Source organism: Corylus avellana, chromosome ca2 (assembly GCF_901000735.1).
Source record: "Corylus avellana chromosome ca2, CavTom2PMs-1.0".
NCBI lineage: Eukaryota > Viridiplantae > Streptophyta > Magnoliopsida > Fagales > Betulaceae > Corylus > Corylus avellana.
Window position 1 is genome coordinate 34,980,131 of NC_081542.1, and position 26,582 is coordinate 35,006,712.

The following is a 26,582-nucleotide window of genomic DNA, read 5'->3' on the forward strand; positions in this document are numbered from 1 at the left end:
GCAGAATGCAAAAATACAAAGCATACAACCAACCCATCCGACAATAAGCAGACAATAAACCCATCAACCAATAACTTCAAATATTATTCAGTGAAACCAAAACCCCCAATAAAATATTATTCAATGAAGCAAAAAAATATACCAAAACAAAAAAACAATGGGTTCGCAGATAAGGAAAAAAATATACAAACAAAAACATAAAAACATAGGGACCCATATCACTTTCGGACACTATAAAGTCAATTTTCCTTCACACTAAATCAGAACATCAATAGATCTACAAAACGACCAAAATCATTCTCCACAAACCCTAAAAAATAGGAACAACTCAATTAAATTTAGTAGGTTACCTTCAGTGGTCGAAATCTTCAAAGTCAGACTTCTTTCCCCCCTACGATTTCGGTGTTTAATGGATTGGGTAAGAAAACCCTAAAAAATTTACAGGTTTTGCGTGAGGGAGACGATCAGCTGGATGGATGGAAGACGGGACCTATGCGTGGGTTTGGGAGATTTGATTTTTAATCCCTACCACTAACCAAAACGGCGCTGTTTTCGTTAGGGCAAGGGAACCCTAATTTGAAGCAAAATGGCGCCATTTTGCTTGTTGTTTAAAAAAAAAAAAAAAAATTCATAAAAGGGCATTGTAATAACTTACCAGTAACAAAACGACATCGTTTTATAGTTTCCATCCAAACTGACGGTTTTGACTAACAGAGTGGCTAAAATGCAATAGTTTTGTAGTTTGGGGGGCTTTTTTATATTTTTCCCTAAAAAAAACAATAATTTTACCTAGACTCCCCCAATCCCTTGAGATGACCATAAGATATTCTCAAAATAACAATGTTGTTTCAACAAGAATTGGATTTAAAAGATTTTTCAGGATATTCAAACCAATCAAGTATTGATAACTCATTAGAGTGAAAATTAGGCTCTTCAAAAAAGCGTGCATTACTGCTTATAAACAGTCTTGAGCCTTTTCATCTTCTTAAAGGCTTTAGGACTCAAGTGTATCATGTCTGGTTTAGGCAAATCTATTAATATGCCTTCAACTTTGTTTGTTCTATAGCAAGACAATGTATAGTTAAGTGTAGCCGCAAAATCATAACATAAAGTTCTCCATATTTTAACACTTGCTAATATTATAATTATTGTCATGACAAATTGATAATGCTAGGTATTGTTATGATGTTCTTCTTGTGTCCTCTTGGTCTTGGTCTTAAGTGGATATTATTTTATAAAAAAATAAAAAGTTGCTCTTATTTCTCTCACTTAATTTTTATAAAATAATATTCACTTAGGACCCAAAAAATACCAAGAGCGCACCTACTATTTTTATTTTTTTTTGTCTAAAAATTGAAAGAATAGTTGATGGAGATGGTCTAAAAAGAATAAAATGAGGTTCTAAATTGTAAAGCTATAGATATGGTCCGTATGGATCGAAACAAAAGTCGATTCCGGATGTAATGCAACCCATACCCGAATCCATACCTTATTCGGATCTCGTTCCTTTTTCTGGTAGTTCGGCAGCGCATTTGGTCTCACTTTCTTGTCCAGCACTGAGCAGCGCCCCAAGTTTCCGCCTCATGGCCAAGCCGGAGCCCAGGGCTCGAACCGTCCTCGAACCACTGGCCCAGGTCGAACTTTCCAACCACTCCCGGAGCCCGACCCGATCTCTCGCCATCTGGACCGTCTCCGATTCCGAGACCCTTACTTACGTCGGAACTCAATCCGGAACCCTAATTCTATTCTCCACAAACCCTAACAATCCAACTACCACCACGGCCTCCGAAACTGCTTCCAAAAGCACTTCGTTTTGTCCGCAAAACATTCCGCTTCTGCGAAGCGTTTCGGTCGGCGATGATTCCCCGGTGGATCGGATACTCGTGCTTGCTGAGATTGGGAAGATTCTGGTACTTTCGGATGGGGCTTTGTTCTTGGTTGATTCCCTTTTGCTACAACCCGTGAAGAAGTTGAGTTTCTTCAAGGGAGTCTCCGTGATTACGATGCGATTTCGGAGTAGTAATCAAGCGGAGAGTACAAATTTGTTGGAGAGTAACGCCAACAGTAATGCTTCTTCTTCGGACTATGCTAGCACGAGTCAACGGCTCTTGCAACGATTGGGTGGTGGGATTAGAGCAAATGGTTTGAGAGTCAAAGAATCCGAACAGCATCACCGGAGCGAAGGTAATTTCGTTTTTTCAGTTGTGATTGGGAAAAGATTGATACTGGTAGAGCTTGTTTTAGGTAATAGAGCAAATAAAAGTGAAGAAGATGTCGATGGCGTAAACGGGTCTTTTGTAGTTTTGAAAGAGATTCAGTGTATTGATGGGATTATGGCAATGGTGTGGCTTGATGATTCCATAATTGTGGGTACGGTTAATGGCTATAGCTTGTTTTCGTGTGTTACGGGACAGAGTGGTATAATATTTACATTGCCGGATATGTCTAGCCCGCCGCAGCTTAAATTGATGTGGAGAGAGTGGAAGGTGCTTTTGTTGGTAGACAATGTGGGAGTTCTTGTTAATGTGCATGGGCAGCCAGTTGGTGGGAGCTTGGTGTTCAGGCATGGCAGCCCAGATTCTATTGGGGAGATATCTTCCTATGCAGTTGTTGTGAAGGATGGGAACTTGGAGTTGTATCATAAGAAATCAGGTCGTTGTCTTCAAACAGTTACTTTTGGCGGGGAAGGGGTTGGACCTTGCGTTGTTGCAGATGACGAAGTAGGGGGTGGGAAACTTTTGGCTGTTGCCACACCCAACAAGGTATGTAAACGATGATGATGAAAAAATATGCCAATTTTCTCAAAGCTGCTTGAGTTTTATTTCTATGATAAGCATCCAAGTTTCAAATTTTGACAAGTAAAGTCATGAGTTTGACTCGAGTGACAAATAGATCCCTTTGTTAGATTTTCTGTCGAGTCTTTAACGGAAAACTTGCCACATGTCATACTGTCCATGTCATACCAATAAAAACATGAAACATATCTAGATGACTAGATACATGTTAACCTATCACGTATGCAGTAATGCCAAACAATTAAAAAAAGATAAAGATAAAAAAGAAGGGTGGAGATCCACCCCACCGCCACCCTCCATCCCACAGAGGGAGGCGGTGGAGGGTGGCTCTACCCTGGGTTGGGGCATTGGGGGTGGAGATCCAGCCCCTAGAGGGGTGGGGGTGGACATCCCATCGTCGCCTTTGTGAAGGTGGCAAAGGTAGAGCCACCCCAATGTGGGGAGCTACCCTCCACTACCTCCCTATATGGAGATGGAAGGTAATGGTGGGGTGGATCTCTAATTGTCTACGTGGTACGTTGACGTGGATCTAGATACACATGTTACGTTTTTATTGGCCTGACATGAACAATATGACAGCCGACAAGTTATCCGTTAAAGGCTAGATGGGAAATATGACGGAGGGACCCATTTGTTACTCAAACAAAACTTAAGACTCTAACTGTCAAAATTAGAAACTTAGGTCCTTATCTATCACAAAGGCAAAACTTAGGGACTTCTGGAACAATTTCCGGAAAAAATTAATATTAGACATTTGTTAAGCTTGATAGTTTGCAATATATGTATGCACAGTTTGGCTTGCAGACTTTTGTACCCTATTTCTAGTATGCTAATTAGTGATTGACTTGCATATATACTTGATAAAAGAAGCTTGGCTTATGAAAACATGTCTTCATGGTAAAGCAGAATATTAGGTCTCCTGGCTTCAAATGTAGCCAAAAAGGGTGCTGCATCAACCCCCCATTGCTCACCCCACACACACATCCTTTCTTTAAGGTTGATCCATTCTTATCCCTTTTTATCTTACTTTCCTCCTCATCATTAGAGGTGGATGTATTAGCTTCTTTCTTCAATTTAGAGTTTGTATGGCATTGCGATTTCGTAGACAAAAAGTGCAATTTTAAATCAAATCCCAGAAAATGGATCGTTTGGGATTGTGTTTTTAAAAATTTTGTGATTTGAAAATGTTGAAAATTTGTGTTTTCAAATTGCAGGCAATATGGTGCTTTTTTGAAAACGCATAATTTTAAAATGCTAAACTGTGAGTTTTCCAAATGTTTAGCTGTGTTTTAAAAATCATGTTTTCAAATCATGCATTTTTAAATCCCACTTTTTGAAATTGTAAACCCAAATGGTCCCTTATTGTATTCCTATAGCCTGAGACAAGAAATGGAAGATAATCTTTGGTGGGCCCCTTCAAAAAAAAGAGAGATTCAATGTTAGCTCCTTCTACAAGGTCCTTGCATGTACTACTTACATTCATTTTCCTTAGAAGAGTATTTGATGGACCAAGGTGCCCTTGAGAGTAGCTTTTTTGTTTGGTCGGCAGCCTTATGAAAGATCCTTACCATAGAAAATCTTAGGAAGCAACATGTCATTGTGGTTGATTTACGTAAAAGGAATGGGGAATCTGTGGATCATCTTCTTCTTCATTGTGAGGTTGCTTGTGCCTTATGGAATGCTTTCTTTAGTCAGTTTGGGTTGTCTTGGGTTTTGCCTAGCCGGGTGGTTGATTTGTTTGCTTGCTGGTGAACAGGTGGTAACTCTTAGAGTGCTGTGGTTTGGAAAATGGTGCCCTCTTGCTTACTATGGTGCTTTTGGAGGAAAAGAAAGGATCGAAATTTTGAGGTTTGCGAGAGGATGTTGGAGGAGCTTAAGTCATTTTTTATTCTCTTTATACTTAAACATCTGCTTTTTAGCTCCTTTGGTCATTAGTTTTAATGATTTTCATGTTCTTTTTTTCCTTCTAGATAGGCGTTTTTCTTGTATACTTCGTGTGTACCTAGGTTGTGTTATGCTCTTATAATGACATTTCAATTACTTATAAAAAAAAAAGGTTATGTCTTTAGGAGACCAAGATGGAGCTTATGTCCTATAGTATTGTGCTCATTTTATGGGGTTTAGTCATGTAGATTGGTGTTGTTTGGGCTTTAGGGGGCCTTCGGTAGTATTTTGCTCATGTGGGTTAGAAGGGTGGTGGAATGAATCAACGAGTGTGGGTGAGTTCTTGTTTGCCGTTTCTTTTAGAAATATGGAAGGCATTTATGGGATGAATTAGCTGGTTTGCATAGTTGGTTGGACCTACCTTGGTGCATCAAGGGGACTTCAATGTCATGCGCTTTACTAGTGAGAGATTGGGTGAGGCCCGTTACTGTCCAGCTATTTTGGAGTTTTATGATTTCATTTAGAAGCAGGGGCTATGGATATTCCTCTAGCGGGCGGTTCTTTTACATGTTCTAGAAGTCAGGACCACCCTCTTGGTCTCGAATCAATAGATTTCTTGTCTCCCTGGATTGGGAAGCCCAATTCCCTGATTTGATAAGAAGAGGTCACCTAGACTATGCTTGGATCACTTTACTATTCTTCTCAATTGCAGAGGTCTTCATGGAGCCAAAAGATATTTTAAGCTCGAGAACATGTGACTAAAATCATAGGGTTTTGTTGATAGCGTGAGATTATGGTGATCCGCTTACCACTTTCAGGATTCTCCAAGTTATATTTTGGCTCGCAAACTCGAGGCTTTAAAAGCTAATTTAAGAGCTTGGAATGAGGAGTTTGGCAACATAGGGAGAAAGAAACATGTGTTGTTGGAAGAATTATGGGTTCTGGAGGGTTTGGAGGAAGAGGTTATATGAGGAGGAGGTAACCAGGAATGCTACAATGATTCATGATTTGGAGGGGATAACTCTTTTGGAGGAGGTGAGTTGGAGGCAAAAATTGAGGTTGCTTTGGTTAAGAGAGGGTGACAAGTGCATAATGTCCTTCGAGTGGCCAATTCAAATAGAAGGAATAACTCCGTAAAGCAATTGGTGGTTAATGGTACTGTTTGTTCAGATCATATGGATTAGAGAACATATTGTGCAGTTCTATGATAACTTGTACATCGCATATAGTTGGGGACCTAGGTTGGATGACTTCTCTTTTGAGTCCATAGGTGGGGGAGGAGGCCACTTGGTTTTATTGACCTTTCGAGGAGATTGAGGTTTCTGAGGTGGTGAAAGCCCTTAATTGGGACAAGGCTCCGATCCTGATGGTTTTTCTATGGGTTCTTTCAAAGCTTGTGGTGCTCGAAAGTAGACATTGAATGTCTTCCATGATTTGCATGCTAGCGGTCTGTTTGAGAAAAGCCTCATTGCCACCTTCATGTCTCTTACACCGAAGAAAACAAGGGCCATAGACATTAATGAGTTTCGACCTATTAGCTTAGTGGGGGGGGGGGAAGTGTACAAGATTGTTGCCAAAGTTCTAGCTAATAGGTTGAACATGGTAATTGAGAAAATCATCTTTAAGCCTCTAAACTCCTTTTCATCAAGGGTAGGCAAATTCTAGACTTTGTTCTCATTGCCAACTAGTGCCTTGATAGCAGGATTAGATAAGCAGATCCAGGTGCGTTGTGCAAGTAGGACATTGAAAATGATTATGACCATGTCAATTGGGATTTTCTCTTCTATTTGCGGAGAAGATGTGGTTTTGGAAATAGATGGCGTTAATGCATAGCTTATTGTATTTCTTTGGTACGCTTTTCTGTATTGGTGAATGGCATTACAACGGGTTTCTTTAGTAGGTCTTGAGGCCTGATATAGAGAGACCCATTGTCTCCCTTTTTTAAATTTATTTTATTTTTTATTTTTTATTTTTTATTTTTTATTGTTATTGTTATTTTTATGGAGGCATTAAGCAAAATGAGCTTCATGTTAGTGAATGGGGGCCTCTTAACAAGAGTCAAAGTGGGTCCAAGAGTGGTGGAACTATCAATATTTCTCATCTTTTATTTGCGGAAGATACCTTGATATTTAGCAGGGCAAATCCATATCATCTTCGTAACTTGTGTTGTTTGTGTTTACGCTTTGAAGGCTGCAGGGTTTCGTCTTTGCCTATGAAATACCTCGATCTTTCCTTGGGAGCTTTGTTTAAGGCCAAATCTATTTGAGATGATATCATTGAGAATACAGAGCGTTGTTTGGCTGGTTGGAAAAAAGATGTACTTGTTAAAGGGTGAGAGAGTTACTCTGATTAAAAGCACTTTATCTAATCTGCCTACCTACTTCATTTATTTTTATCCCCTCCTTGTTGGCGTTGCCAATTGCTTAGAGAACTTGCAACAAGGATTTTTTTTATTTTTTTTTGGGTGGGGTTGGGATGGGTGAAGAATTCAAATATCACTTGGTTAGTTGGACTAAGGTGTATACTCCGATCTTAGGAGGGTTTGGGGTTAGGAATCTGCTTGCGTTCAACTGTGCTCTTTTAGAAAAGTGCCTTTGGCGCTATGCTCAAGAGAAAGAGGCCTTTTGGAGGTCGGTTGTGGACTCCAAATATGGCAGTGCTTGGGATTGGTGGCGTTCCAATGAGGTCTATGAGTTGCATTGGGTTGGGCTTTAAAAAAAATACCAGGAGGGGTTTAAGGGAGTTTTCTAGCCACACTAGATTTGTGGTGGGTGATGGTGCTAAAGTTACATTTTGGCATGATGTATGGTGCGTGAATCAAACCCTTAAAATAGTTTTTCTGGAGTTGTATAAATTAGCTCATTTCAAGGAAGTTGCAATGGCAGATCATTTAGAGTTCTCTAGTACCTCTTTTTGATAAGTAATATTGTATATATAAAAAAAAGTGCAATGCGCCTCTAAATACATAGTGAGTATACATAGGAAAACACGCATTAACCCACAAAAAACCCCCATATAAGGACCTTAAAACCCAAAAGAAGCCTAAAGGGATCTTGATGCCCAAAACAACCCTAAGCTCACAAGGCAAGCCTAAACCCCCCTGCCTATGAACCTACTAGAGCCATAGCCTCTAGCCTCAAAATTAATGGAGCATTCCAAATTTTTGAGTTCCCTCTTCCCCTTAGTATTTGAAACAGAAACCCCCTCTTCAATGACTGAAAAAAGATTCGAAAGGCTTTTTTTGTCACCCCAAAAGTCAATCCCAAAGTGGGAGCGAATTCCATCGCGTTGAGCACCACCTCAAAATGGCCTTCCACCCCCACCACCGTAGTGTTCGCCACAACCTCGGCTAGCAACTTCTTATTCTTATTCAGCTGCTTACCTATATTATTCTTCACTCTCTGAGAATACCCTAGCTGAGGCTTGGAAATAGAAGAATAAATAGGTGCTCCACTCCGTCTTTCCAAGATGATAGAGGTGAAGTCTCATACCTAGCTCAGCCACCCATGAGGAAGAACCACCAGGAAACCCTGGGAGAGCAGTCGTCGTGACTGTATGACAGCCGTTGAGATTGTATGACTGGCCTGTGACTCTGCTATCAGAGGACCCATCTTCTAAGAAGAAGTTGAAGAGGCTTCCATAGTAGAGGAGCTTGGCTTGAGGAAACCCTACAGGAGAAAATCCCTCGCTGGAGAACCAACCAATTGGTGGTAGGTTTTAGCTTGATGCAATTTGGAAGATGATTCTGTTGTGCCTTATGTGGTGTCTTTGGAGGGAAAGAAATGATAGGAGCTTCGAGGATCGTGAGAGGACTTTGGTGGATTTGAAGGCTATATTCTTTAAGACACTTTTTCATTGGGCTGCAACTAAAGCTCAATCCAAGAGAGTGGTAGGGGGGACAAATACCCAGAGGGTAGGGAAAATCTCCATCCTCCCCATCCAAACATCGCCTCCCTATTCTGTCACCACCAGTTATGATGACGAACCAAAACCAACCGGCCACTTTTGAACCAAACTTGTCGGCTTGATAGAACCTCCCCTGTCAGCTACTGGAGGAGACAAGTCAACCGGAAAGCCCATCACTATCGAAGAAGGCTGAGGATGGACCACAACAAAGGAGCTTGGCTTGAGGAAACCCTGCCATAGAAAATCCCTTGTCGGAGGGATTTTCCAACCAACAACACTCACGAACATTGGGACATGGACAGCCTCCGACGATTTTTGGGCAACGATCTCAGCAAACGGCGGACATTGGGTCACAACTGGTGGGGCCTTAGACCTTGGAGGAAAGGAGAAAGGAGCATTGGCATCATCTGGGCTCACAAGAGAAGACCCAACAAGCCAGACCTCATCAGACCTTGGACTTGCCGAAGAAGACCCTGCAAACCTGACCTCTGGCGATGTAGAAATCGGGTTGGATAAGCCTAGACTTGAAAAGGGCCTAGGCTTCAACTCTAAACCCTTATCAGGATAGGATTGGGCCATGGGCAGTGATTTGGGCTTGCATTTGGGCCAAAGCCTCTTCTGACACCCAACTCGCTAAGGAGACATGGGCTTCAAAGAAAGCCCAAGAACCTTCAGCCCTTCCAGAACAACCTCCATAGCCCGGTCCACCTCAGCTCTGATCCTCATGAGGTGAGCCTTCCATGCTCAAAGAAGAAAATACATTAGCACCATACCTTGCTGCTGATGCTGATCCTCCTTCTCATCTGCAACACATTGTTATGTTGGATTTGGGATTAAATGGTAATAATTTTTCTTTTCACCTATTGACAAGTTATACATGCACCTGATAGGTCTTCAATAGGTGATCTTATCCTGTACGTTGTCCTTATCAGGATATGAGTTGTCATTTGAGCTGGGCTCATTGGCTTGAAATTAAACAATAGTCATCTAGGAATTACGGCTTACAGTTATATTCAAGAAACGTTTTGACCATTATCAGATGTACTTTCTTTAGATCTAACTATGTTACATGTTATGGTACCCATGTCTATAGAAAAAGAAGGGTCATGAGATTCACAAAATATTCTTTGATATCATACCTTTTAGTAAAAGTTAAAACTACAAGAATTTGCAAAAAATGAGGACATTTAGGTAGCCGAATTGGTACTTGTTGCATGCTAATGTGACAAGTTTGACATGGGTACCCACAAATCTGTGAAAATAGGAGAAACTTTATTAATGTTGATGGGTGGTGCCCTATCGTAAATTAGCCTTATGAATGACTGTGTTTATATGCTTGTATGTATATATGTAGACATGGATTATGGAGAATGTAGCCTCCACACTTTCATTTGGATTCCTCACTTGACTTTTACTTGAGATTTATGGGCATGGCAGAGCTTGCAAATGTTGTACTCCCTTTAGATGGTACAGATGTGGTTGCCACCATGGTTCATTGCTTTTGCTCTAAATGGATTGTGTATCAGAATTTTCCTTCAAATTTTAGCTAAATGTTCTGAGTTTTATCACCCCATTAATTTGCTTTCACGTTTTCACATATGAACTAAGCAATAACTTTATAAATCTTGAAGGCTCTTGGCAAATTCTCCTGTTTCATTTTAAATGTTGCTAGGTTATTTTCTATCGAAATTTACCTTCTGAAGAACAAATCAAAGACTTGTTGAGAAAGAAGAACTTTAAGGAAGCCATCACCTTGGTTGAGGAGCTTGAGTGTGATGGTGAAATGTCAGAGGATATGCTCTCCTTTGTTCATGCTCAAGTGGGGTTTCTATTGCTTTTTGACCTCCATTTTGAGGAAGCAGTAAATCACTTTTTGCAGTCAGAGACAATGCAGCCTTCTGAAGTATTTCCGTTTATAATGCGAGATCCAAATCGCTGGTCACTGCTGGTACATTTTTTTCTTGTGTCTGGTTATTCTACTCAATACCTACTCTATTATCAAAGCTTGCCATGCTATTGATTATTCATACTATGTTAAATTACCAGTTATCCCAAAAGTTTAAGTTGATAGGAAGAGATAAATTTAATCATTACTTTAACAACTATGAACTCTAAGAAATGTAAAGTAAGAGAAAAGGGAAAATGTACTGTACTGTACAAAATAGGATAAAAATCCTTGAATGTCTTGCAAATAATTAGGAAATCTCTTGGGAACTTTAGAATTGTAGGAAACTCTTGGTAAATGTTTTTGCCCTTAATAGCTGGATTGTGATATGTGCTAAATAATAATCTATCCTAATGTGCTTAATTTTCATGTTTTTGTTGTTCTCTTTTCTCCTTCTAGTTAGATTTTTTTGGTATACTTTGTGTGTATTTGGGTTGTGCTTTTGCTTTTTTAATGATATCTCGTTTACTCTGATAGAACCATAAATAACAATTCCTTGATTTGTCTTTATCATAAGAAACAAAATATGTGATAAAAGTTTTGAGGAAATATATATATATATTTGAGGAAAACCTGAGGGATTTTTCAAAATGATAAGTTTTTGTTCTTAAAGGGAGAAAAAACCCTCCTCAGTCCTTCCTCAGTTTTTGTCACATCTTTTCATAAGAACAAAAGTAACTTATGTTCTTTTTACAAAAGATGTGACATAAATCGTGGATCATCCAATACTAGATTCTTGTATTGAAAATTTGTCACTGTAACTAACTGCATTGTGGAGATGGTAAGTTCTAAATGGAGTGATATGTAGTACTGTTCATTATCTTTTATTTTTATTTGATATCAACTCATTCAATTTTGTTTTGTTCTTGAATGTTTTATCCATTCATTTTACCTATCAGTGGATTAGCTGATGACATGAGGCCTATGGGTCATGTGATAGACACCAAGATATGTGAATATGTAATACTTTCTGCATTTGTTTTATTCCTGCTGTCAAATATTGGGAAGCTGACCTTCAAGATCCATATTAATCATGGTGTCATATGAATTAGTGTAAGACTTTTAGATGATCCACTAACCTTCAGGATTCTAAATGAATTGGCCACTCAAGAATTAAGCTAATGCACGGCTCAATACTTTTTACAGTTGTACCAGGAAGTGTCCCCTAATTAATGAAACAAATGAGTGAGGGAAAAAAATTGATACCTTAAGTGAACTTTGTATATTTCACACAAGTTTGCAATCAGTTTAAGTATATGGGCAATATTATTGTCATGTTCTGAATGCAATATTAAATGAAGGTGTGAGCTCAACATTAGCTTGCTACCACCATGTGGTAAAACTTACTGACTATTTCTTGAAAATAATTTGGAAGAGAAATATTTCCTCAATCTTATATCTGTTAATCACTTACTGGAAAATACTCATCCAGTCAGTAGTAAACACTCAGTACTTATGTTGTAGAAGCTGACTTAAGCAAACTATTGTTGCAAACCATCCTCACTGGTGACTGGTGGATCCGTGCTAATTGCAGGCCCACCCCAATTGGGTGGGCACCCCCTGTCACTGGAGGTTACACTGCTGATTGCCAACACCACTGTTGCGCAGTATAAATTAAAAAATTATGATAAAACCACTCTTTTTTCTGAGAATATTTTCTGCAAACAAACAAAACCCAGGTGTTCAAAATTTTGTAATTATGGCACTTATACTTGCCTTTTCAGGTTCCTCGAAACCGGTATTGGGGTCTGCATCCGCCCCCTAAACCTCTTGAAGATGTTGTAGATGATGGGTTGATGGCTATCCAAAGAGCTACCTTCCTGAGAAAAGCAGGTGTAGAAACTTTAATAGATGAGGAGTTTCTCTCAAATCCACCAAATAGAGCTGATTTATTGGAGTCTGCAATCCAGAACATAACCAGGTGCTGGATTTCTTGTTTTTTATTTATTTATTTTTTTTTTCTCTTGATTAGTGTAATTGCTGCTGCATTGCCTCACCTCCCGACCGCCACCCTGCCTTTTTTTTGTTTGTTAAGTAAAACTCAAGGAGGTGCAGGAACAAGATACAGTAGCATCTAGTTGTGCAAGCATTCTATGTAGAATGATCCGCATGTTGTTCGATTTCTTTTTTCCATTTCATTCTGTATAATAATTGCTTTTATGCTTTTGTGGCATGTGGTGTGAGTAGTGGTGTAATTGAGCAACTCTATTGCTCTCATTTGCTGTAGGTACTTGGAAGTTTGTCGGCAGAAAGAGTTAACGTTGTCTGTGAGAGAGGGAGTTGACACACTATTAATGTACCTTTATAGAGCTCTAAATCGAATTAGTGACATGGAGAAGCTTGCATCTTCAACAAACAGCTGTATCGTGGTATGTGACATATTTCTATTTATCAAAAAAAAGTGGTATGTGACATATTTCTGTACACAAACGTATGTATTTTGTATATTCTTTGTGTGCGTCAGTTAATATATTCATATATTTGTCTTAAGGTATTTATACTCCTGCAATGTTTTCAAATCTGGATAGATAAGGGACTTGTTAGTCCTGGTTCATGTTACTTATAGAAACCTGGTTGGTTCATGTTGGGAATAATTTTTTTTTTTATTGGTAATATCAATTTATTAAAAGCGCAAGGGGCACAACTTATGTACACAGGAAATATACAAAAAGAGCCCATACATACAAACTTTTAATTTGAAAATGACGCACATAAATCTAGGAATTCCGCAAGCGTTAAAACTTGCGAAGAATGCCACAAAACTCTCCATGAGAAAAGTATTTGAAGCACCCTTTTCTTCAACTCTGTAATTCCAAGTTCATGGTCCTCAAAACTCCGCGCATTCCTTTCTCTCCATAAGCACCACATTATACATAAAGGAGCCATTCTCCAGATTTGCAAAACTATACGATTACCCCTGTGTCCTCTCCAACTTCCCAAGCATTCTTTCAACCTACTCGGCATCACCCACTTAACACCAAACAACTTACAAACCATATTCCAAACCTCTATAGCAACTTCACAATGCAATAGTAAATGATTAATAGATTCTCCACTCTTCTTGCACATACAACACCACTCCGTCACTATAATGTTCTTCTTACGTAAGTTGTCCATTGTTAGTATTTTCCCCAACACCGCCGTCCACACGAAAAAACCACTCTTGGAGGAGCTTTACTCTTCCAAATAATCTTCCAAGGGCCATCCACCGGTTCCGAATTAACCTTCACCTTATAGTCTGAGTTCACCTCAAAATTCTTTCTCTTCGAGCGAATCCAACAAATTTTATCCATCCCACAATGCCTAACCTACTGGGAATACAACAATTCGAAAAATTGTGAAACCTCTTCCAGTTCTCAATCATGAACAAGTTGAATAAACATTACATTCCAATGAATAGCACCATTTACTGTATCCATATCCTCCTCCACCCATGCCTTCTTTGCACATGCTATATTAAACAAAGTTATGTTGGGAATAATTGTTTGGGGGCTGCCAAGAAAAGCTAGAAAATATGAGCGATAATAAGTGGTAAAAAATTGAAAAAATTGAATTATGTTTTCTGAAGAGATACCAAGTTGAGAAAAATTGAATTATGGTTTCTAATAACATAGAACTTAAGGATGAAAAGTCACACCCCCTGGTGAAAAGCCAGCGATTTAACTAGTTCCGTGTAGGGAAACTTTCAAGGGTGCGGTGCACGGGACCGGGGTTTACTCTGCAGGGGTGGGTCCGAAGTTGGAGAGGTTCCCTGACATTACTTGTCATTGGAAATGGATGAGAAAAGTTCTTTGAAATTACTTGTCATTGGAAAAAAGTAATTTGAAATTCCGGCTACTTTTTCTAGAAGGGAAAGCGAAAAAGCAATTAAAACCAAAAATTTACATTTATTAGATCTTTAGAAAAGCCTAGAAACTTGACAAAAAAAAAAAAAAAAAAGAGAGAATCCTAGGTGGAAAGTGATTGAATCAATTTTAAGATCATGAGCAAAACTAATCTTGTCACTCTAGATCCTTCTTTTTTTTTACTCTTTTTGATTTCAACTACTATTATAATATTTGAGTCTAAAGTAAAACATGATCAATTAAGCATTAGTGTAGTAGGAAGCAGAATGTAGATGAAATTGACAGAAATTCATCTCTTAGACAGCCAGACAATGGTGAAGTCTCATAGCATGGTCCCTGTGACTTTGAAACCTGTCTTCATTCTACATGCCAATGTTCTAAAAGCGAACTAGAGAGGGAGAGAGAGAGGAGGGGGTATGGACCATTGGAACCATGTATTTTTGTTCCAGATTTGGAAACATTGCATTCTTGTTTAGCTGTTGGTAAGGATCAAGTTATATTATAGGCCTCAAGACAATGCAATATGTGAGGATGTTGGTAAACTGTGGAATCTTAGTATTCCAATGCATTGCAAAACAGAGAGGCCGTTGTATGGAAGCCTGCTTGAAGGATGACCGTGCAACTTGCATGGACGGTGCAGGAGGAGTTGGAAACTTTATTAGATGACTCTGGGCACTTACGGACGCTTGCCTTTCTCTATGCAAGTAAAGGGATGAGCTCAAAGGCTCTTGCTATTTGGCGTATCTTGGCGAGGAATTATTCAACTGGCCTCTGGAAAGACCCTGTTCTGGAGAATGGCTTACAGGATACCAGTAATAATAGTATCTCCAGTAAGGAGATTGCTGCAACTGAAGCGTCAAAAATTCTTGAGGAGTCATCTGATCAGGATCTGGTTCTACAACATCTTGGATGGGTATGTTTCTCATAAAAGTTTAGTGATCTTATAAGGAAAGCCAATGGAGCTCCATGAACTTATTGGCTAATGAGGATCTTCCTGGTGTCTCTTATTAGATTGCAGATGTCAACCAGGTGCTTGCTGTTCGAGTTTTAACATCTGAAAAAAGAGCCATTCAGCTTTCTCCAGGTGGGCCTCTTTCCTATAAGAATCTTCATGTCCTGAAAACTTTGGTTATGTTTTTTTTTTTTTTTTTTTTTAATTATTTTATTATTATTATTATTATTGTTATTATTTATAATTTCAAATTGCTGCTAGTCTATCTTGTTCGTGCTGATTTAGGAACTTATATTTTGAGTATTATAGTCTTTTAGCGAATTATTTGTGTTCTCACGGAGATATCTCAGGTGGTTCAGATCATCCTATTCTTTGTGATGTTTCAAAATTAATCTTATGTTTCAGAAGTTTCTCTTTCAGTGAAAAATGTAGTTTGTATGACTTTATATTGATATGTAATTATGTGTCAAATTTACACTTGACCTACATTGATACTTACTAAAGCCGCTTGGACTGCCATTGATCGAAATCATAGGAGATGTGCCTACTATAAACAAATGAAATTGGATTGCATAAGAGCCACTTTAGTATAGGATTATATGCACTTATAGTGCTATTTTTGTTTTGTTTTTGTTTTTTGTTTTGTTTTTTATTTTTTGTTTTTATTTTATTGACAAGATGCAGTGGGTGAAGCATTTTAAGCTTTGGTATTGGTATTTAATAAACCAATGAAAGAAGGACAAAGTTTTCCTCCAAACTGGGTTGGAAGAAATTTCTCCAATCTATTCTATAAAAATGATGTGTCACTTTTCATCTGAGATGCACATGTTTTTTAATTAGCATGTGAGAAGCACATACTGTTTAAATAAAATTTCTTCCAACTTTGTCCTTGCAATTAAAAAAAGCATGTGCTTCTCACATGTAGATGACACATGTCATTTTATAGAATAGGTTGGAGGAAATTCCTCTAACCCAATTTGGAGGAAAACTTTATCCGTGAAAAAAAAGAATCTTGGAAATTTTTTTATATTTTTTTATGAATAATAATTTATTGAAAGAAATGGCAAAGCCCTTGACACGAAAGTATACTAGAGAGACAACCATTCTAAACGAGTCTAAAGTCTAAAAATTTAACAAGATTTTAAAGATTCGAAGAGGAGAAATCAGGAACACAGTCTATAGCCCAATCCAAGAGATAACTCAAAAAAGAGGATTTTAAACAGCTCATTGGACTTGCAGTTTTCAAAGAAACGCTGACTTATTTCTCTCCAAATGATCTACATTAAGAATGCAGGAATAACTTCCCATATAACCCCTTTGGGATGTCCTCACCCTTGAGTCAACAGAGAAGCAACTCTAGAAGGTTAATTAGTCTCTTTTTGGTTTGAGCTGTTGTATTTTCACAGAGTAAGGCAAGGAGATAAGGATAGAATATGTTGGATCCCTTCCAAAAGGAGAAACTTTGAAGTGAAGTCCTATTATCATGTGTTATCCATTCCTGCTAGTTCTCATTTTCCTTGAAAGAGTATTTTGGAGAGTTATGGCTCCTTCAAGAGTAGCTTTCTCTGTGTGGATGGCGACATTAGGGAAAATGTTGACTTTGAATAACTTGAGGAAGAGGAATGTCATAGTGGTTTGTTAGAGTTGTATGTGCAAGAAGAGTGAGTAGTCTATTGTTCACAATGCTTTGAAGATCGAGAGACTTCGGTGGTAGAGCTAGAAAATATTATGTTCAAATCTCTTTACTCATGGATAGCAGTGCATAATAGTTTGTGTTTCTCTAGTTTTTCTGATTTTTTGGACTTTTGTTCTCTTTCTTCCTAATAGGAGGTTTCTCTCGTATACTTCTCGTGTGCTAGGATTGAACACCTTGCGCTTTTCTAATGTGATTGAATTACTTTAAAAAAAAAAAATTATGTAACTTTTTTTTGGTGAAAAAAAAATTCCTGATTTTTTTTCTTTTCCAATGGTATGTAATTATGAATTTGAGATATAATTGGAAAACTGTCCTTTTATATAAAGTGGTCAGTGTGTGTCACATGCTCAAATTCTTGCATATTCCTTAATGGAGTGAGACAGCACCATTGGATGAATCCCCAAAAGTTCATTCCAATTTTTGCAATTAAAACCACAAACAGTGAGTCTGCAACTAACCTAAGTTGGATGTTTGTGCAGTTTACCTTAATGAAAGTGAACTGGATTAGGTTGGTATATGAAGCGGACATTTGAAACATAAGGCAAGTCAATGAATTTGTAAAATCACATAGTGGAAACACTAATTGAGGCCTGATGAGTATTTGAATGATTTATTAAAGCTTTAAACAGCAGGGTGTGAGGCAAACATGGTGAGACTTAAGGAGTATGGCAAATGATCTGCGATAGCCTACAATTTATATAAGTCTCAAGGTTGTGCATGTTGGCATTTGCCTTGGGGCTCATGCTGAGGTGTGCTCAAAGTGTGAGCCTTAGAAGCCTCTTATCTCAGTTTTTCATTAATATGCATGACATATCTGTAGGACAGTAAATAAAGTTTTTTGAAAAGTATTAATATGAGAGTAAAAGATTAATTATTGTGAATAAATTTTATGTATCGAATGTGAATTAAATATTGTTCTTTTTTTTTTTTTTTGGTAAGTATATATATATAAAAGCGCAGTGCACCTCTAAGTATACAAGAAAGTATACATAGGTCGCCCCACTTAAAACCCAAAGACAAAACCCAAGGAGACCCAACCCAAAAAACCCAACTAGTAACCACAGCCACACGGAAATTAAATATTGTTCTTTATCTCTATCTTTCTTCTTTCCTTTTGGTTTTTGTTGTAATCAGTCTTTATTCATTTCTTATTGCAGATGAAGTTATTGCCGCAATTGATCCAAGAAAGGTAGAAATTTTCCAAAGGTACGCACATCACACTGTGTCACAGCTTTGCAGCAGTATAATTATATGATGTTATCCACAGGAAAGAGTGCTCAACCCCTCTTCCACCTGCTAGGGAACTCTCTCTCCTTCCCCCCTCCCTCCCTTTTTACTCATTTTGATTCGTCTACATATTTTAGCTTTTGTAAATATGATAGAGAGACCGCAAAGGCTAACTTAATCACACTCATCCCTGTAAATGAGAATTCCATTGAACAACTTCCTGTTTATTGGTATCTCATTTGGTGCTTGTGAATTTTGTTTGACAAAGTGGACTTTTTAATGTATTATTTGGTCTTGTGATATTGTGTGTGAGAGAGAGATATCTATTGTGAAACCTCCTCCTTCACTGTGATATTGCAAGAAACTTGTGGAATTTGGTTTTTAGAATGTTTGAAGTAGAGTGAGTTATGCCGAGGCGAGTTGTGGAGCTCCCGGCGTGTTGGAGAAGGTTTAGTCAGAATGATTTATTGTTTGCAATGTAATCCCTTCTGGTTTAATGTGGTGCATTTGGAGAGAAAGGATTGCAAGAAGATGAGCTCGGATCTATAGCTTTGTTTCCTTAAATCCCTCTTCGGATGGATATATCTGTTAACGCCCTTTTTGACACCTCCAACTTTGCAGATTTTTGTGCTCTTATTCCTTATTCTTCATTTTGCTTAGTGTTTTCTTTTGTATACTTATTGTGTACTTGGGTTGCGCCCCTTGCGCTTTTAATAAATTTGCTTTACTTATATATATATATATATAGAAAGAAAAAAAAAATCAGAGAAACTTGTACCACTTCAAACTGCACTTCTCATTTATCATGAGCTAGCACGGATACTTCAAAAAGGGTGCCGCATCCATATCTAATATATATCGGATAATATGTATCTTATACTTAATGAATTTACCCAAACTTTGAAATTAAAATTTCTTCATTATCCTGGGCACACCTTCAATTCAGAATGCGACAAAATTCAAGTTTAACAGGTATTTTTAAGGTTTAAGACATCTTTTCGTGAAGTAACTACAGATTACGGATGATTGCATGCTTAAATTGTTAGATACAACTATAGAATCTTTAAGAACAATGTAGCATTTCCATTAAGATAGGAGGATTCACATAACTACCATTTCAGGTTGCCCTTGTACAAGTATATTAATCTCATCTGTAAAATAATTTTAAAGGTATATATATCTTGCTGGTTTTTCATACCCCAGTTAGGTAGTATCTTTTCTCTCTCTCTCTCTCTCTCTCTCTATATATATATATATATATATATGATTTTCAGAGTGAATTTGTTTTCATCTTCTTTTGATGGTGCAGGTACATTCAGTGGTTGATTGAAGATCAAGACTGTGATGATACTCAGATCCATACATTCTATGCTCTATCACTTGCCAAATCAGCCATTGAAGCCTTTGAAGCAGACAATGTTTATCAAAACGCTAACATTGGAAGGTTAGATGAGGCAGAAACTTCTGATAATAGAAGGAACTCGATCTTTGAAAGTCCTATTCGAGAAAGGCTGCAGATATTTTTACAGTCTTCAGACTTGTATGATCCAGAAGAGGTTCTTGACTTGATTGAAGGATCAGAGTTGTGGTTGGAAAAGGTCCATTGGAACTCTTATAATTACCTAGTCCTTAATTCGGCTTTTCTGATTTGTACTTATCTGAATATGCTATTATTATTGAGACCCCTTACATCTTGATGACTGTCATCATTTCTTTCAATCTGCTGTTAGGTCAGGCATTAAAGGCATTGATACTTTTTTAGTGCCAAATGATTGGTCTTGCCTTTTGCTTACAGCTAAATGTTCTTCCTGACATTACGAACAGGCAATTCTTTACAGAAAACTGGGGCAAGAGGCATTGGTACTCCAAATTTTGGCCTTGTAAGTCTCAAATAATTTTCCATAGTATTCATAATAATCACACTCATCAAAAAAGTATTCGTAATAATAACTGGTCACCACTTTAAATGGGGATAATTTGACATTATTTTGGGCACAAGTAGGCTTATTCACATCTGAGTATGGGGCATCGTGATTCACGCCTTACCATTTGATCCAATAACTTAAATTTTACATATCTCCATAATGCATTCTTTTTCCTTTGTGGAAATAATTATCTTTGGTTCTCTTAATTCTCCAACCAATTTTATATTTGGTTAGTCTAGCCTGTAGAGGAGTCGCAATTCAACAGTTGCCTTGGTAGGGATAGCAATGGATTGGGTTAATTGGCTAACTGACTCTAATGGGGCAGGTTTTGAAATAACCTAAAGGTTTTCTTGTGCCTAAAACATGTACTATGAGCATATTCCGGTATTCAATTTCAAACAATATATATTTAAACTTACTTTGTAGTTGTTAACTTAGTTCTTTGTCTTTGGATGATATGAATGGTTTCCAATGGATTTGGCATGAGACAATAAACCTATATGGGTTTGGATCAGGTTGGGGTAGAGAGCATCATATCCAGAAAGGTTTATTGTCAGATTTGGACATGCTAATTTTAATTGGATTGGGCTGTATCGATTCAAACCCAAATAATTGCTATCCCTACATCTTGGTGAAAAATAAATCTCATAGAAAGCTGTTGAAGAGCACAATTGCTAGCTCTATAGCCAAATTGCCTCTAGAAGTGCCTTATAAAAACAAATCTACAAACAAAATTGTAATGGAAAAATAACAAGTAAAAATATTTGTAAATAAATGATGAAAATTCACAAAAACACACTTGAGAGCAGAACACTAATTTCTGTAACTCTTTTGAAGATTTCATTAAAATAATCCTATCCCATTGTGTCTTAGATGGAGACAAATTAGGAGAGAAATGCTACGGTATTTGAGGGCAGTGAGCATTTTGTGATTAAACTGAAGCTATTATTTCTGAGATCTCTGGATTATAGCCACTAGTGGCGTCTCTTTCTACTACATTATTAGATCTATTGGATCTTTCCATTTTTATATCTACATTTTTTTACTAAAATTATTACCTCTGAAATAAAAATTGCCATCATTTACAGAAGAATGATAGAAGATTATAAGGGTTATTTTGGTGTCTGGAATTGAAATGCTAATCTTTGACCTCCGGATGCTTCCCCACATGAACTGCCTTATGTTCGCGTGCATGGTTCCTCAGATCTCTTCCTTCATGACATATTAATTCTCTAAATCTTATCCAATACCTTAAACATATGCTAAAATTGGAGAAATTAGGAGAATTGTCTACCTTTGCTTGTTTAGTGGGCTGATGTAGCTTCCTTGGCTGGAAGCATAGCCTGGCAATGGCCTTGCTCTTGCATGATAATTTTCAGAAAGGAGAAAAAGTGGAAATGTTTATTAACAAGGGTTATTGCAAATGTCACTGTGTTCAGGTTGTAGAAAACCATTATAATTTTGTTTGTGGGTAGCATTCCCAGTATTTTAGTTCAGAGTAAAATTCTGCATCTGCATCTGCATCTGTTCTTCTTTATGTATATATATATACATCATGTAGATCTGCTCAAGAATTGTGTTCTTTCACTCTTAATCCTACATATCAAAAGAATAAGATTTTAGTCATCTAAAATGCCTAGTCGCACTCATATGGCACCTCCTCTCCTCTAAGAATTGGGTGGAGCTTGTGGTCATGGATTCAATATCAAACGGAGGTGCATGTGTAACTTACTAATACTAATAAAGAAAAAGATATGTGGTTTGAATTGTATTAGCATGAGATAACTCCTTTCTTGGGTCATGGCATTTTGAAAATTGAAACATCTTGCATGGAATTCATGCCCTAAACACCTCTGGTCTAGCAGCAGCCTGCATGTGTCTCAATATTTATCTCTAAAGATGATTAGACATGAATTGCTGGATTTTTCAACTAATATTCACTTGCCTCTCAGGAAATTGGAAGATAGTGAAGCTGCTGAACAGTATTGTGCAGAGATTGGCAGGCCAGATGCCTATATGCAGTTGGTTTCCTTTCTTCCTCCTTTTATTTGTTATTCATGTATTAAACATTCTATAGCATTTTTTTAAGACACTTTATGTCCTTTATTTGATTTTGATGACCCAGGTTGCTTGATATGTATTTGGATCCAGAAGATGGCAAGGAGCCAATGTTTAAGGCTGCTGTTCGCCTTCTACACAATCATGGAGAATCTCTGGACCCTTTGCAAGTTTTGGAAGTATTAAATCCCTTTCACTCAGACTCACGTACCTCCTATTTGTCCATTATTTGCTGCTTACTTAAAGAATTCATTTGCTTTCTACAGACTTGAAAACTTACACTCTAGTTTATAGATTGAGAAAGATAAAGTAATAAAATATTGCCTTATATAGACGACACACTCCAATGTTTTTGTCCATTACTTGTTTTTTCAGCTCTATTTGTTTCAGCATAAAATGTTTTCAGCTAAAAACATTTTTTTAGGAAAACTACTGATTTTCTAGTGGTTAGCTGTCATCCTAAAAATGTTTTCCCAATCACATTTTCTGTTGGTGTGTTGGGCTCTGGCAAAGGTTGGTGTCGGCGGGAGAGGGGGTGGTGTTTAGGGTGTGCCATTGTGTTGGTGTTTGCAGGGAGGGGGATTTCAATAGGGGAGCTGAGGACGAAAAATCTTTTACGCTTTAAAAAAATGTAGACCTTTTTATGGAAACAAGGGGGTGTTTTGCAGTTGACCAAGTTTTCCTAGTGCGGCCAAACACTTGAAAATGCTGAAAACATTTGATGTTGAAACAAACAGTCTTAATGTTAGAATTTTATTAAAGGAGACTGGTGGATATTAAAAAATGATTCTATGTTTGGATTGATTTGGGATTTATTTGGAAGTCTAAGTTCAAATGGCAAATCAACGTCTAATACTAGAACAAAAAATCATTTTCTCCTTCTAGATAGGCGTTTCTCTTGTATACTTTCTCTGAACCTGGGTTGCGCTTTTCACTTTTAATGACATTTCGATTACATTCTTAAAACTTCCTTGCAATTTTATTTCTTTTCATATTTTCCATTCGGTTGATAGTTATAAAATAATCTTTTATATTTCTAAAATGCCCTTATTTTTCTTAATGAAACTAGACTCATAAATAAACTAATTATATTTTGGCATTAACTGGATTTGCCTTGTTTTGTGAAGAAAAAGGAGTTAAAAGACTTGGTAGGGTTTTGAGCGTTGGGTTGGTTAGCTTTAACATGAAGACGTTGGTTTCAACTTCCAGGGCCTAGGCCAAAAAATATTTGGAAAAAAAATATGGCTTAGTATGTGAAAATCAATGGAATTTTTTTGTAAGGATCTGAAAGTTAGATTCTGATCTTCTAAATTGTTGTGGGATCTTAAAATATGTAAGAGAGAGTGGTGAAGTTGTTATTCTTTAGCTTAACATATGAGGGCCTAGTTTTATGTTTTTAATTGGTTGACAGTTGGTTGATTGTTGTTCAAACAGTTGGGCATTCCTAGATTAAATAAAAATATATATATCAAAAAAGGGGGAGGCCTTAGTGGAATTATGTGTATTTCTTCTAGAATTATACTTGTAAATATTGAGACTATATTTTTTGGACGGTCCCCATATGAGAGTCTATAATTTTGTGTTGCATGCCCAGTTAAAGATATTTTGTTGGGAGTTTTAAGATATTATGTGCTTACTGAAAACTTTGGCGTTCAATATTGCAGAAATTGTCCCCAGATATGCCCCTCCAACTGGCCTCTGAGACAATATTAAGAATGTTCAGAGCTCGCCTTCATCATCATCGTCAAGGGCAGGTAAATATATTCTGAATGTGAGATTTCTCATAATTAGATGACAAAATTATGAACTATGGTAACAAAGACTTGTCTCCTTTATGAATCTTCAGTCTTGTTCTTCTCCAAATCATAGTTGCATTGTTTTTCTTTAACCTTTTATGGTGATCTCTTCATAAATTTAACAGCATAGTTCATCTTCATTAGTTGATCTTTTATCTTTATGACAACAACCCTTCAGTCTTGTTCTTCTCCAAATCATAGTTGCATTTGATGAATTTTAATTTGGGCTGTTTCTTCCTTAGGTAAGAGCATGAATTGTAAAAGTTCTTTTCACTTATTCTATCCTTGCAGGGAAAACCCAATTAATTTAAAAGTAAAATGATCCGCTGCTAAGTACTGGTATTAACTTTATTGAAGTCAACATTGTCTACGATCTACCTTTATAATCATATCTCTCTCTCTCTCTGAACATAGTATCTTGTTTGGCTTTGAGCCGAAAAGAGAAAGAGGGGTAGGGGTATCATGTGGTAACAGCCCCATTTAGATTAGATCGAGGGTGTTTGGCAAACCAACTGGGTCAGATTGGTTCTGAACTAATAAAAACCAGTTGAAAGTAGTTTTGATTTATATGTACTAAACAATACGATGATAGCATTTTAGCTTTCTAAGGAAATATGTCCGTACTGATTCTTGAAGGCGAAAACAGGAAACTCAGAACAAATTCTATATTTTAACAGAACCTAAACCCAAAATATTTAAACCCAGTCATATTACTTATTAACTGGTAAGGACTTTGGTGTTGATGTCATTTTTATTAGGTCTAAGGTTTGAATGGTAGAAATAACATAAAGAGCGAACAATAGTTTGCCAAATACCAAATATATGTTCTACTCAATCCCTGGAACAAGTTTGAGTCAGGTTCTTTTAAACCAGACTTTCCAGTTCCTCTGATTTGATCCGTACTTGACTTACTTTTCCAGATAGTGCGCAATCTATCCCTTGCTGTAGATGTTGATGCAAGTCTAGCAAGATTGGAGGAAAGATCAAGACATATTCAGATCAATGATGAGAGCCTTTGTGATTCTTGTCATGCCCGCCTTGGAACTAAGCTGTTTGCAATGTACCCAGATGATACCATTGTTTGTTACAAGGTTGGTGATGTTGACCCTTCTTCATATTATTTCAATGAGGATGAATTTTTGGAATTGCACGGGGCATTGCATTGCAGGCTCGTCTTTCTTTTGATTTCAAGTTTTCTGCAGAAATTGTTCCTTTGTTTTCAGAGGACATTGTGTTGTTGATGGGAGGGAGAGAGAAATGTACTTTGCACTCTTAAACCATCACTTTTAACACCTAGAAACAAGTTACAGGAATCAAATACTTTTCCCTTTTGTAGTCTTCATGGCTTTTGATTGCCATATTCTTTACATACATAGAAAATCGAAGTAAACCAGAAAACGAAAAGGTAAACCATCTCATATTCTTATGAATAAAAAAATGAAAGTAAGCTAGTTAAGTTAGCTAGAAGCAAACAAGATTGCAAAAAAATTACAACTTCCCAGTATCTCATCAGGTCACCTGAAATGAAAGAGTTCTCAATCAAATTCCATCACTTGTTGTTAAGCTCTGTATCCTGCTCAATTGATTATAAGAACCTGCTGTGTATCCTGTTCAATTGATTATAAGAACCTAATCGTTTCTTGTGCAGTGTTTTCGTCGTCAGGGTGAGTCCACTTCTGTCACAGGTCGCAACTTCAAGGAAGATGTTCTAATCAAACCAGGTTGGCTTGTGACTCGATGATTTAGAGAAGCATGTAGTTTTGGAGGTTCTTCTGCCATATGGCTCCATATTTTTGACAAATCAGAGTCTTTTAGAGCGTAACCAAATGTTCTCTTGAAGTGTATCAATGAAGTTCAACAGCGATCAAGACACTTGGGTGGCGCATGTTAGGGCGCAGGGCCAAGCACCAACTTTGTAGAGTGTCCATTTATAGTGTTATTCCATCAAACGATTGCAGCACTGAATGTGTATGCATTGTAAATGCCACGTTGGTTTAGTAATAATTATGGCGGTTTGTTGGACTACTCTGGTTGTTGTTTTGCACTTGTTGGGTAATAGATGATTTTTGTACTCGTTAAACTTTGTAATAGAAGCTGCAATACCCCTAACAGCACTCGATCTTTATATAAATTTAATTTGATTGATTAATAGTATAGCAAACTTGGAGTTGATGCAGATCTTTATCTAAATTTAATTCGATTGAGGTCTTCAAGGAGTAGTTTAATCGGCTGTGGATCAGGCTTCATAAAACAGAGGTTACTAGATCGAATCCTCCTCCTCTTCCCTTGTGTGGACTTGTCAAAAAAAAATTTAACTCGATTGATTAATAGTATAGTGAACTTGGAGTTGATGCAAATTCGAGAACCCATCATAACCACAGGTTATAGTGCTATAATTTTGAATTGAAGAATTACCCATGGACCTAATAGGCTATAAAATCTTTCCAGATTAAACCATTTGGCATGTTAATGTCAATCTAACGGTTGAAAGACAAGAAATTGAATGGAGGAGAGTGGTGGGTAGATGTAGGATTGACGATCGGCTGTGTTTAC

The 26,582-nt window shown here is 37.4% G+C and overlaps 1 protein-coding gene across 2 annotated transcripts; it reads left to right on the forward strand.

The window, feature by feature from the left end:
- The first annotated feature begins 1,501 nt into the window (after nucleotides 1-1,501).
- Nucleotides 1,502-26,178, forward strand: LOC132171835 (vacuolar sorting protein 3). 2 transcript variants are annotated; one of them, XM_059583239.1, is made up of 14 exons: nucleotides 1,502-2,762; nucleotides 10,258-10,533; nucleotides 12,255-12,451; nucleotides 12,758-12,899; nucleotides 15,016-15,288; nucleotides 15,387-15,459; nucleotides 18,181-18,229; nucleotides 19,560-19,848; nucleotides 20,075-20,130; nucleotides 22,128-22,196; nucleotides 22,301-22,412; nucleotides 23,898-23,987; nucleotides 24,950-25,120; nucleotides 25,678-26,178. In XM_059583239.1, the coding sequence occupies exons 1-14, from the start codon at nucleotides 1,584-1,586 to the stop codon at nucleotides 25,768-25,770; spliced, it is 3,069 nt and encodes a 1,022-aa protein (XP_059439222.1). In that variant the 5' UTR covers nucleotides 1,502-1,583; the 3' UTR covers nucleotides 25,771-26,178. The 2 variants fall into 2 exon arrangements, with proteins under 2 accessions (XP_059439222.1, XP_059439223.1); XM_059583240.1 differs by lacking the exon at nucleotides 1,502-2,762 and adding an exon at nucleotides 3,675-3,791.
- Nucleotides 26,179-26,582: the final 404 nt, after the last annotated feature.